This window comes from Macaca fascicularis, chromosome 10 (genome assembly GCF_037993035.2).
Source record: "Macaca fascicularis isolate 582-1 chromosome 10, T2T-MFA8v1.1".
Lineage (NCBI taxonomy): Eukaryota > Metazoa > Chordata > Mammalia > Primates > Cercopithecidae > Macaca > Macaca fascicularis.
In genome coordinates, this window is record NC_088384.1 from 92801252 (window position 1) to 92815207 (window position 13956).

The 13956-nt window shown below is 43.4% G+C and overlaps 1 protein-coding gene across 2 annotated transcripts in view; it reads right to left on the bottom strand.

The window, feature by feature from the left end:
- Nucleotides 1-13956, bottom strand: part of NDRG3 (NDRG family member 3) — a 92694-nt gene that overhangs the window by 33528 nt on the left and 45210 nt on the right. For both annotated transcript variants that reach the window (XM_045362937.3, XM_045362936.3), the window contains one exon: nucleotides 1015-1120. In XM_045362937.3, coding sequence (XP_045218872.1) covers nucleotides 1015-1120 — 106 coding nt within the window. The remainder of the gene's footprint in view (nucleotides 1-1014; nucleotides 1121-13956) is intronic.

A 13956-nucleotide genomic window follows, 5' to 3' on the forward strand; every position in this document is an offset into this window, starting at 1 on the left:
TCAGTCAATGCCTATCATCACCTCCTTTCACTGCTTTTTAACAACCAATCCACCAAAGTGAGGTGTCTGAACAATCTGTCTGATTCAAGCTGCCCTAAAGGCTGAATATAAGACATCTCATATTGAGATACATATTGAAAATAATTCTCAATTCTAAATAATGTCTGCAAAGTAGAAATTACTTTGTTAATGTTTGGTGGCTTCCGATTATTGCACAAAATAATCTTACACCCATAATGCTGTCATTTCTCATGGACATTATTCCTCTATCTCACAAAGAGACACTGATTATATCCCAAGAGCACAGGTGGAGTGAATGTCCTGAGCTGCTCACATTCACCTCATGGGAGTTTGCCTCTCGGCAAAATTGCCAGGGTGCAGGGAGGGGCTGCTGCTTCCACTTCTACCCTCTTTGTACCTGCTTAAATCACTTCTCATGCCAAGGCGGCTACAAAAGCTTTAACACTCAACTGTAGCCTCAAATGCAGGGCATTTATGAAAGCCAGAGCAGCGTGAAAGAAAACACATGTATGCAGACTCTGTGTGTCCATGGCTGGGGCCAGAATCTTACACTACCATCTAGAAAAGTCCACTTAAAGTCACTGGTGACAGACTCGAGCAAGAACTCTTTTACTAATTCATTGAAGAGCTCACAACAAAGTTAAGTTCCAACTCTGAATTTTCTAACCTGAAACAAACAAACAAACAACAACAAAAAAAACAAAGTACAGGCTTGAAAACATGGATTTCAGTTCTACTTTCTTAAGCAATTCATTGTATAATCTTCAATCCTTTAGCAGACATGAAGGTGAGATATGATTCCAGTATCCCCAAAATATATTCCCCTGCACACTTCCCAGGAACTTTATACCATTAACAAATGTGGGAACAAGGAGGGAAGGTTACCACAGAAAGGGGAAAACCTCTGCTCTATTAGAATATTATTGTTGTTTGGTTTTTAATATACAAAGATCAAGTATGATAAGAAGGGAAGGTGTAAAATCAAATACATACGGTTGAGGCCAATGTCATGATACGTTAGTATAACTGGTCTGTTTCCTTTGGGTAAGCCTCTTATAGTGACGTGGACCACACCATGAGTTGTTTCTATGTCATGTTCCTGTAACAAGATAATATAAGGTCTCAGAAAAAGCAGAATGAACTTCCCAGGTTGCCAAAGTTTTACAATACCTGCTTTACCGCCATTTCCCACTAGCTGGGGCAGGACACATTAATAAACTACATGTTTATGCAGTGGCTCACGCCTGTAATCCCAGCAGTTTGGGAGGCTGAGGTGGGTGGATCACTTAAGGTCAGGACTTTGAGATCAGCCTGGACAACATGACGAAACCCTGTCTTTACTAAAAATACAAAAATCAGCCGGCTGTGGTGGCACACACATGTAATCCCAGCTACTTGGGAGGCTGAGGCTGGAGAATCACTTGAACCTGGGAGGCAGAGGGTGCAGTGAGATCGTGCTACTGCACTCTAGCCTGATGATAGAGCGAGACTTCATCTCAAAAAATAAAATAAAATAAAAGGAAATGGAAGATATGAAGAAGTTGCTGGGTAGCAAGTGAGAGGTTTCAGAGCTTCTGAACACATGTTCAGAAAATTTATAATTAATTTCAGTAGATAATTTCACTAGACACCTATGTGTGTGTCTGCCTAGGATCTCTTCTTTCCTGGGAGCTGCCCTTCTGTGTCATCCACACGTTACAGGGGTGGGTCTTGGCTACCACGTCTGTGGAACATAACCTTATGCCACAGCTTACTGGAGTCAGGGAGGCATCTGGCCCATGCTGAGTGAGTATCTTTCCCTAGGTATTTGTAATTGGAACTAAGAGATTCTAACTTCAGCTTGGCTCTTCTCTTGAAAAGAGGAATCAACTTGGGAGCTTTTAGTAGGCATTTCCACTACTCTACTTTCTGGTGCTAGTTGTGTGTACTTGTAAGTTCTAAGACATCCCTGATTGCCTCTGGTGTAAGCTATATTGGGTGAGTTTGTACCCTCTACTCCTAAAAGATCTTAACCAAGCCAATAAGTTAAAGATGTAGCCACAGCAAAGCTCAGGAACTGAATAAAGCAGACAAAGGATGCACCGAGCTGCTGAGAGTAGATGCCGCACTAAGAGTGGTTGGGTGGAAAAAAAAAAAGGGATTACAGAAAAGTTAACTGAGATTTATTCTAGTCATGCTCAAGTTTTACATTTCTCAAAAAAAAAAAAAAAAAAAAATTACCATGCTAGCCTAGTGAATTTCTGTTGATAAAGCCTGTAACTATCTCAGAAAGTCTTACATTAGGCAAGACAAGATGCACTCTGTCAATGAGAATCCCAAAAAAGGCAAAGCGCTTCCAGTTTAATTTCCTATCTAATAATGAACCTCATCAGAACTTTGGTTTCTCTGATGTGGGCCACAGAATATAATCTCAAGCTAATTGGACATCAATATATCTCAAATTACAGGCCGTAGGCTGGAGCTGATAGCCATCCCTATCAAATGAAACCATGCGTGACTCAATATTTCTGTTATTTTCTATTACTACTACCTCCTAGTCAAGTATATTCAAAGCCTTGAAAAATGAACGTAAGAAATGAAGACTAGAATAAGGTACTGTGTAGTGGCTATGAAATAAAGTACAGGCCAGGCATGGTGGCTCACACCTGTAATCCCAGCACTTTGGGAGGCCGAGGAGGGCAGATCACCTGAGGTCAGGAGTTCAAGACTAGCCTGGCCAAAATGGTGAAACCCTGTCTGTACAAATATACAAAAATTAGCCGGGCATGATGGCAGGTGCCTGTAATCCCAGCTACTCGGGAGGCTGAGGCACAAGAATTGCTTGAACCCGAGAGGTGAAGGTTGCAGTGAGCCAAGATTGTGACACTACTGCACTCCAGCCTGGGCGACAGACTGAGACTCCGTTTCAAAAAATAAATAAATAAATAAAGTATAAGGTTTGGATGGGGGAAGATAAAGAAATAACTTCCTATTTCTGTATTTCTCTTACAATAATGTCAGACTTATTAAAGGACTCACTTCCCGACCCTGGTTCATTCATTAAACATCTATTTATTGAATGCCACTCCATGCCAGACCCTAGACTGAGCTGTGGGGATAAAACAGTAAACTTGAGAAACGTGATCCCAGCCTTCACAAAGATTATGTTCTAGATAGGGAGGCACACAATAAACACAGAAACAAACCCACCCATAATAATAGCTTGTGATAGGTGCTATAAAAGAAACAAATAGAGTGCTATGATAAGAAAAGAAGACATTACCTTCACTAAACAGACAGGAAAATGGAAATTAAATTCAGTAAAATACTATTTCATACATACCACAATGGCAAAAACTTAAAGTTAGATAATGCCAAGTAGTGGCCAGGATGCAGAGAAATAAATAAGAACCAACATATACTGTTTTTTTGTTGTGTTTTCTTTTGTTTTTGAGACGGAGCCTTACTCTATTGCCCGCCCAGGCTGGAGTGCAGTGGCATGATCTCAGCTCACTTCAACCTCCACTTCCCAGGTTAAAGCAATTCTCTTGCCCGTCTCCTGAGTAGCTGGGACTATAGGTACCACCACCATGCCCCACTAATTTTTGGATTTTTAGTAGAGATGGGGTTTCACCATGTTGTCCAGGCTGGTCTCGAACTCCTGACCTCAAGTGATCCACCTGCCTCGGCCTCCCAAAGTGTTGGAATTACAGGTGTGAGCCACCGTGCCCCACAAGAACCAACATATATTGTTGGTAAGGCATATAAACTGGAACAACTACTGGGAGAATAATTTGGTAATTTCTAGTAAAGTTAAGAGGTGCCTACCCTATAGCAATTTTACATATAGATATAATCTAAGGCTGGGGCCTTAGTTTCTGGTGCTAGCTGTATGTATTTGTAAGTTCTGAGACATCCCTGGATTGCCTCTGGTTTAAGCTGTATTGGTTTGTACCCTATACCCCTAAAGGATCTTAACCAAGGCAATGGTGGTGGCTCACGCCAGTAATCCCAGCACTTTGGGAGGCTGAGGTGAGAGGATCGCTTGAACTTAGTTCGAGACCAGCCCTGGCAACATAGCGAGACCACGTATCTACACACACACACAAAAACATTAGCCAGGTGTGGTGGCATGTGCCTATAATCCCAACTATTCGAGAGGCTGAGGCAGGAGAATGGCTTGAGCCCAGGAGGTGGAGGCTGCAATGAGCTATGATCACAATACTGTACTCCAGCCTGGGTGACAGAGCAAGACCCTGTCTCAAACAACAACAACAACAACAACAACGACAACATATAATCTAAATGAACTATCAAAGATGGTCACATACACAAAAGGACACGTGCAGAGATGTACGGGTGACCCTCAAACACAAGGGTTAGTAATGCCAATCCTGCCAACCCACTGTGTAGTCAAAAATCCACATATAACTTTTGATGCCCCCAAAACTTAACTACTAATAACCTACTATTGACCAGAAGCCTTATTGATAACACAAACAGCTAACTAACACGTATTTTATATGTTATATTATATACTGCAGGGGTCCCCAACACCTGGGCCACAGACTGGTATCGGTCTGTGCCCTCTTAGGAACCGGGCCGCATAGAAGGTGAGTGGCAAGTAAGAGCGAAGCTTCATCTGTCTTAAGAGCTGCTGCCCATTGCACTGCCTGAGCTCCACCTCCTGTCAGATCAGCAGTGACCTTAGATTCTCATAGAAGCACGAACCCTATTGTGAACTAAGCATGCAAGGGATCTAGGTTGTGCACTCCTTATGAGAATCTAATGCCTGATGATCTATCACTGTCTCCCATCACCCCACATGGGACCATCTAGTTGCAGGAAAACAAGCTCAGGCCTCGCATTGATTCTACATTATGGTGAGTTGCATAATTATTTTATTATCTATTACAATGTAATAATAGAAAGTGCACAATAAATGCAATGTGTTTGAATCATCCCCAAACCATCTCCTACCCCCCAAGGATGTGGAAAAATTGTCTTCCACAAAACCGATCCCTGGTGCCAGAAAGGTTAAGGACCACTGATATACTGTATTCTTAATAAAGTAAGCTAAAGAAAAGAAAATGTTAAGAAAATCATAAGGCAGAGAAAATACATTTACTATTCATTAAGTGGAAGTGGATCATCACAAAGATCTTCATCCTTGTTATCTTGTTGAGTAGGCTGAGGATGAGGAGGAACAGGAGGGGTTGGTCTTGCCATCTCAAGGGTGGCAAAGAAGGAAGAGGTGGAGGTGGCGAAAGGGGAGGCAGGCACTCTTAACGTAACTTTACAGAAACACATGGTAATTTGTCTGACTTTTTATGTCTCATTTTTCTTTTTTTTTTTTTTTTTTTTTTTTGAGACGGAGTCTCGCTCTGTCGCCTAGGCTGGAGTGCGGTGGCCAGATCTCAACTCACTGCAAGCTCCGCCTCCCGGGTTCGGGCCATTCTCCTGTCTCAGCCTCCTGAGTAGCTAGGACTACAGGCGCCCGCCACCACGCCCGGCTAGTTTTTTGTATTTTTTAGTAGAGACGGGGTTTCACCGTGTTAGCCAGGATGGTCTCGATCTCCTGACCTAGTGATCCGCCCGTCTCGGCCTCCCAAAGTGCTGGGATTACAGGCTTGAGCCACCGTGCCCGGCCAATGTCTCATTTTTCTAAAAATGTTTCTATACGGTACCAATCCTTCTTCCACTGTTTACTTTAAAGTGTGAGTATCACAGAATAGTTCCTGACATAAAAGAAGTGAAAAGCAGTCTTGAATAACTGGAACCCTTCTGCCAGGCTGTCTAATGTCAATTTGTTTTCTGGCACTGCTACTTCTACATAGTCCTCATTGCCTGGCACTGGTTCAGAAGCATTCATCTCCATCAAGTTGTCTTCTGCTAATTACTCTGGTGTGGTGTCTACTAGCTCTTAAATTTCTCCAAAATCCATACCTTGAAACTCTTCATCCTATAACCCACTTTTTTTTGGTCATATTCATAATCTTTTTTTTTTTTTTTTTTTTTTTTTGAGACGGAGTCTCGCTCTGTCGCCCAGGCTGGAGTGCAGTGGCCGGATCTCAGCTCACTGCAAGCTCCGCCTCCCGGGTTCGGGCCATTCTCCTGTCTCAGCCTCCCGAGTAGCTGGGACTACAGGCGCCCGCCACCTCGCCCGGCTAGTTTTTTGTATTTTTTAGTAGAGACGGGGTTTCACCGTGTTAGCCAGGATGGTCTCGATCTCCTGACCTCGTGATCCGCCCGTCTCGGCCTCCCAAAGTGCTGGGATTACAGGCTTGAGCCACCGCGCCCGGCCCATAATCTTTTTAATGATACTTGATTGGCTCTGTTGTAAATCCTGTGAAGTCATATACAACATCTATACACAGTTTTCTTTGGCAGAAATTTATTGTTTTTGGCTTCATGGCTTTCAAGGCTTATTTTATATTTTATTTTATTTTATTTTTATTATTTTTTTGAGACAGGGTCTCATTCTGTCACCCAAGCTGGAGTACAGTAGCGTGATCTTGGCTCACTGCATTCCCCACCTCTTGGGCTCAAGCGATTCTCCCACCTCAGCCTCTTAAGTAGCTGGGACCATAGATTCATGCCACCATGCTCAGCTAATTTTTGTACTGTTTGTAGAGTTGAGGTTTCGCCATATTGCCCAGGCTGGCCTTTAACTTTTTTTTTTTGAGATGGAGTTTCACTCTTGTTGCCCAGGTTGGAATGCAATGGTGTGATCTCGGCTCACTGCAACCTCTGCATCCCCAGTTCAAGCGATTCTCCTGCCTCAGCCTCCCAAGTAGCTGCGATTACAGGCGTGCATCCCCACGCCTGGCTAATTTTGTATTTTTAATAGAGATGGGGTTTCACCATGTTGGTCAGGCTGGTCTCAAACTCTGACCTCAGGTGATCCACCCACCTTGGCCTCCCAAAGTGCTGGGATTACAGGTTTGAGCCACTGTGCCTGGCTGGCCTTGAACTTCTAAGCTCAAGCAATCTGCCTGCCTTGGCCTCCCAAAGTGCTGGGACTGCAGGTGTGAGCCACCGCATATGGCCTCTGGCTTTTTCCTTTTCTTTTTTTGAGACGGAGTCTTGTTTTGTCGCCAGGCTGGAGTGCAGTGGCACAATCTTGGCTCACTGAAACCTCTGCCTCCCAGGTTCGAGTGATTCTTCTGCCTCAGCCTCCCAAGTAGCTGGGACTACGGGCGCGCACCTGCCTTAAAGTCTGGTACCCATTTCTCATACCCATACCACATCATTGAAGATGCCATTGTTGTTATAGAAAAGGCCAGAGGCATTTTCTATAACCCGGGAGGTGGAGGTTACTGTGGGCCAAGACCGCGCCATTGCACTCCAGTCTGGGCAGCAAAAGCGAAATTCTGTCTCAAAAAAAAAAAAGACTTAATACTGCATCTTTACATTTGTTTACATTTCTCTCAACCATGAATGGCGCCATGTATGATCTATAAGTGTGTGCATAAGTTTTAACTTTTTGTAACAGATTTGTGTATATTTTGTTAGTAAATGATAAAATAGACTAATGTCTACATATAGTTTATACAATCATGGCATACCTAACTTTTTCTTAATGTTTTCAATAGCTCTAGGTTACACAGTTTGCGAGTTTTTTTTCTTTTATCTTTTTTTTTTTTTTTTTGAGACAGAGTCTTGCTCTGTCACCCAGGCTGGAGTGCAGTGGCCCGATCTCGACTTACTGCAACTTCCACCTCCCGGGTTCAAGCGATTTTCCTGCCTTGACCTCCTGAGTAGCTGGGACTACAGGCAGGTTCCACCACACCTGGCTGATTTTTTGTATTTTTAGTAGAGATACAGTTTCAACATGTTGGCCAGGCTGGTATCAAACTCCTGACCTCAAGTGATCCAGCTGCCTCGGCCTCCCAAAGTGCTGGGATTACAGACACGAGCCATCCCGCCCCGCTGTGGGTTTTTTCAAATTGCTATAAATCTCCAAAAGCTTTCTGACTGTGTGTGATAGCTCATGCCTATAATCCTGGCACTTTGGGAGGCTGAGACAGGAGGACTGCTCGAGCCCAGGAGTTTGAGACCAGCCTTGGCAACATGGTGAGACCCTGTCTCTACAAAAAATTTTTTACAAATAGCCAGGCCTGGTGGTGCACGCCTGTCGTCCCAGTTACTCAGAGGCTGAGGTAGGAAAGTCACTTGAGCTACAGTAAGCCGTGTTCCTGCCACTGCACTCCAGCCTGGGTGACAGAGCAAGACTCTTTCTGGAAAAAAAAAAAAAAAAAATCCAATATATGTATTGAAAAAAAGCTATGTGGCCGGGCGCGGTGGCTCAAGCCTGTAATCCCAGCACTTTGGGAGGCCGAGGCGGGTGGATCACAAGGTCAGGAGATCGAGACTATCCTGGCTAACACGGTGAAACCCCGTCTCTACTAAAAATACAAAAAAAAAAAAACTAGCCGGGCGTGGTGGCGGGCGCCTGTAGTCTCAGCTACTCGGGAGGCTGAGGCGGGAGAATGGCATGAACCCGGGAGGCGGAGCTTGCAGTGAGCCGAGATCACGCCACTGCACTCCAGCCTGGGAGACACAGCGAGACTCCGTCTCAAAAAAAAAGAAAAAAAGCTATGTATAAGTGGACCTATACAGTTCAAACCTGTGTTGTTCAAGGGTGTAAACATCACAACCTTCTCTATAATGTCAAAAAAATTGGAAACAGCCCAAATATTCATCAATAGGGAAATAAATGAATTATGATTTATTCATATGACATACAGATAAAAATGAACTAGAATTATTAGCATTACTATACACAGAAAATCTTGAAAAAAATGTAAAAGAGCAAGATGCAAAAGGATATATATTAAAAAATACCACTTACGACAATTTTTAAAAAAGCAACACTATAGATTCTGTTTATACATATGTGTACGCACATATACATACACATATATATTTAGAGACAGGATCTCATTCTAGTGCCCAGGCTAGAGTGCAGTGATGTGATCATAGCTCACTGCAACAGAACTCCTGGGCTCAAGCAATTCTCTCACCTCAGCCTCCCAAGTAGCTAGGACTACAGGTGCACACGCCTACACCTGGCTAACTTTTATTTTTTAGATTTCTTGGAGAGACAGGGTCTCCATATTTGCTCAGGCTAGTCTTGAATTCCTGGCCTCAATTGATTGTCCCAAATCGGCCATCCAAAGCACTATTACAGGCATGAGCCAGCACAGCCAGCCTATAACTAAAGTATAAAAACTTGGAGGAGAAACAAGGTACACCAACTTTAGAACTTTGTTTCCTTCTGGGAGTGGATAAATTATCAACGAGAACTAAAGGAGGTTTCAGTATCTCTCATGTTTTGTTTCTTGAGAGAAATAAAGAATAAAGCGGGGGAGGGAGTAAGAAAAAGGGAGAGAAGGAGAAAGTGTCTGCCATATGAAGTGACACTACAGGCAAATCCAAGTTAAAGAGAGTGTCCAACAACTTGTCACCTTGACAATCTGGTTGCTGGAACCTGTCTTCTGTCAAACTCAAACCTTCAGTAGGGTCCTGCTTAAAGATTCCAGTTTGGCCACTACTGAGAATCGAGGGAAACACCAGTTTATACTCTGACTCTAAGCATAGCAGGACCTCGCCAAGGCCCGGTAACTGATGGTAACTAGTGGTGGTGGTGGTGGGGGGGTGGGGTGTGTGTGTGTGTGTGTGTGTGTGTATACACACAGGAGGTGGACAGGGATGAGACAGTGAGCTGCCAGGGAAGGTCCGGAGAAGGATGGTAAAAAGGGAGATATAACAGGTGGGGTAAAACACAATACTTTAAAAGTAGATGAGGGAGGCTGGGCATGGTGGCTCACACCTGTAAAATCCCAGCACTTTAGGAGGCTGAGGCAGGTGGATCACGAGGTCAGGAATTCAAGACCAGCCTGACCAACATGGTGAAACCCGTCTCTACTAAAAATGCAAAAATTAGCCAGGCGTGGAGGCATGCACCTGTAATTCCAGTTACTCAGGAGGCTGAGGCAGTAGAATTGCTTAAACCCAGGAGGCAGAGGTTGCAGTGAGCCGAGATTGTACCACTGTACTCCAGCCTGGGCAACAGAGTGAGATTCCATCTCAAAAAAAAAAAAAAAAAAAAAAAAGTAGATGAAGGAATAGGGCAAAGTTACTACTTTGTTGCCATTTCATAATTTGGATGATATTCAAAAGTAAAATTGGCTCCTTACAAAATTTCAACTTTTTAGGGATATCTCAGCCCCTACCATGCCATAATATGCCCTCAAGCCATGTAACAACCAAAGTATCAACGGCCAAGAGTCCTAGGCCCTGTTCATTGCCCTACTTGGAGCAGCCCCAAGTTGTCAATGTCTCAAAGTTCTTCATTTTCAAAGTATGTGAATGTAAATATGCTTAGCAGAATAAAAAACGAAAAGAAAGGAAGCACTCACCTCTATGGTGATGGGCATGCACATTTTTCGCGGCCTTGTGAATGAACAGCTTGAAAAAAACTCCATCTGAAGATGAATGTGCAGAGACCCTGGCTAAGGAGCTGATTCAATTGTCAGGCCACTGCAGGGAGTGACTTGCTGTTGCTACCTTTTTGTCTTAGTCAACTATCATCTGTTTTACTGGCTCTTCATCCAGTTATCTCATCTCCCACCCCAACATTCTAGAGTGTGACTACACAATGAGCCTGTGCTCAAAGAGCACAGCCTAAGGGAACATCTGGTCATAGATCTCTCCCCTCTCTCCCAGCAGTTTCTTTGCTTTTTCTTTTCTTTCTTTTTCTTCATTTATTTATTTTTTTTTGAGACAGGGTCTCGTCGTTGTCACTCAGGCTGGAGTCCAGTGGTGTGATCATAGCTCACTGTAACCTCGAATTCCTGGGCTCAAATGATCCTCCTACCTCAGCCTCCCAGGTAGCTTGGAGCACACATGCTTGCCACTATACCCAACTACTTTTTAAATTTTTTGCAGAGATGAAGTCTCCCTATATTGCCCAAGCTGATCTCAAACTCCTGGGCTCAAGTGATCTTCCTGCCACAGCCTCCCAAAGTGCTGGGAATACAGGCGTGAGCCACCATTCTCCAGCTCTCCCAGTACTTTTTGATTATTTATCATCTCCAAGGCTATGCACTTCTTGAACATAATCCCTTTATTCTCCATGTTTATAAAACAACCTGAAATCATAAAGGTCCTTGACATAATTCTCTATTCTGGACTGTCTCTCCCACCTAATGAAAGATGTAGTCTTAAACAGAAGGTCTTTTTAAGGTCAGGCAGGATGGCTCATGTCTGTAATCCTAGCACTCTGGGAAGCCAAAGTGAGAGTATCACTTGAGGCCAGGAGTTCAAGACCAGTCTGAGCAACATAGCAAGACCCCATCTCTATGAAAAATATATATATATTTTCTAATTAGCCAGGCACAATGGCATGTGCCTGTAGTCCTAGCTACTCAGGAGGCTGAAGCAGTTGCTTCAGCCCAGGAGTTCAAGGTTACTGTGAGCTATAATCGCGTCACTGAACCCCAGCCTAGGTGACAAAGTAAGACTCTGTATCTTTTTTTTTTTTTTTTGAGATGCAGTTTCACTCTTTTTGCCCAGGCTGGAGTGCAATGGTGCAATCTTGGCCTACCGTAACGTCCGCCTCCTGGGTTCAAGTGATTCTCCTGCCTCAGCCTCCTGAGTAGCTGGGATTACAAGCATGTGCTATCATGCCTGGCTAATTTTGTATTTTTTAGTAGAGGCAGGGTTTCTCCATGTTGGCCAGGCTGGTTTCAAACTCCCAACCTCAGGTGATCCTCCCGCCTCGGCCTCCCAAAGTGCTGGGATTACAGGCGTGAGCCACCGCGTCCAGCCTAGACCCTGTATCTTTAAAAAAAAAAACAAAAAGCCTTTTAAGAATGTAAGAGTTTAAGATGTTACCATTATGTGATAACCAACTTTCACTTTTTTCTTGAGTCCTCCGACTTCAATAAATGTGTTGACACCAGAATGACACGATCTGACTTGTCCCATATTTCTACACTTAACTAAATCATGATCATTTCATACCTGTTACTATTTCTTCCTCTCCCTGCCCAGTCTAAACTAGTTTTGTTATATTTGCATGACAACATGCTCTAGAAAATGTCAACTTTTTTTTTTTTTGAGACAAGAGTCTCACTCTGTGGCTCAGGCTGGAGTGCAGTGGCGCGATCTCGGCTCACTGCAACCTCCACCTCCCCGGTTGACGCCATTCTCCTGCCTTAGTCTCCCGAGTAGGCGGGACTACAGGCATCCACCACCATGCCTGGCTAACTTTTTTGTACTTTTACTAGAGACGGGGTTTCACTGTGTTAGCCAGGATGGTCTCGATCTCCTGACCTCATGATCCACCCGCCTCGGTCTCCCAAAGTCCTGGGATTCCAGGTGTGAGACACTGCGCCAGCCCCTATATTTTTATTAGTATGAACTGTTATTGTTTCCAATAAGCAGGCTACTGTATGAGACTTGGGTATAGTTTTTGTTATAGAAGATTTTTTGTTTGTTTGTTTTTGAGACAGAGTTTCACTCTTGTCACCCAGGCTGCACTGCAAAGGCTCAATCTCAGCTCACTGCAACCTCTGCCTCCCGGGTTCAAGCCATTCTCCTGTCTCAGCCTCCCAAGTAGCTGGGATTATAGGCGCCTGCCACCATGCCCAGCTAATTTTTTTTTTTTTTTTTTTTTTTTTGAGACAGAGTTTCGCTCTTGTTGACCAGGCTGGAGTGCAATGGTGCGATCTCGGCTCACTGCAACCTCCGCCTCTCAGGTTCAAGCGATTCTCCTGCCTCAGCTTCTCGAGTAGCTGGGATTACAGGCATGCGCCACCACGCCCGGCTAATTTTGTATTTTCAGGAGAGACGGGGTTTCTCCATGTTGGTCAGGCTAGTCTTGAACTCCCGACCTCAGGTGATCTGCCCACCTCAGCCTCCCAAAGTGCTAGGATGACAGGCGTGAGCCACCACACCTGTCCTAATTTTTGTATTTTCAGTAGAGACAGGGTTTCACCATGTTGGCCAGGCTGGTCTCGAACTCCTGATCTCAGGTGATCTACCCGCAGAAGTATGAGCAATCTTTATTTTTATGCTTTTCCAAGTTTTCTAAATTTGTTTCTGATTATACACAAAATAAGTGTTATTTATCTAAAGCAATATATCATATACACATATAAACTACAGCATCTATCCCAACACTCTCTCTAATATACATATATGCATACTACATGTGTATATATGTATATCATATATATGTATATTAGAGAGTGTTGCGACAGATGCTATAGTTATCTGTAATATATCTATATAGTTTACATATATGTGTGTGGGTATATATAATATACCCACATATATATATATACTGAACATAGTGAGACCCTCATCTCTAAATATATATATGTAATATTCCATCTCTAAATATATATATATTACATATATAGAGAGAAAGACTGGGGTCTCACTATGTTGCCTAGGCTGGTCTCAAACAACTGGGCTCAAGCAATCCACTCGCCTCAGCCTCCCAAAGTGCTGGGACTACAGGCGTATGACATCATGCCCAGCTAATTTTTTATTTTTTAATTCTTTGTAGAGAAGGGGGTCTCCTTATGTTGCTCAGGCTGGTCTCAAACTCCTGGGCTCAAGCAATTCTCCTGCATCAGCCTCCCAAAGCTCTGGGATTACAGGCATGAGCCACAGCACCCAGACTTTCTATTTGTATCAGAACTGAACTAAAAGTTCTATTTCACAAGGCCAGAACATGTTACTATTTTAAAGCTTTACCCAAAGTATCAAGAATTTTTGCCAGACTATTTTTAAGCCTTAATATTACAAAGTGATTCATAATTATATTTCTAAAACTCAATTTCATATCTACAATTATATATATGTATGGAAAAAAATCTCAAATGACATATGCCAAAATATTAACAATATTAACACTGGTGAAATAACAGGTGATTTTTA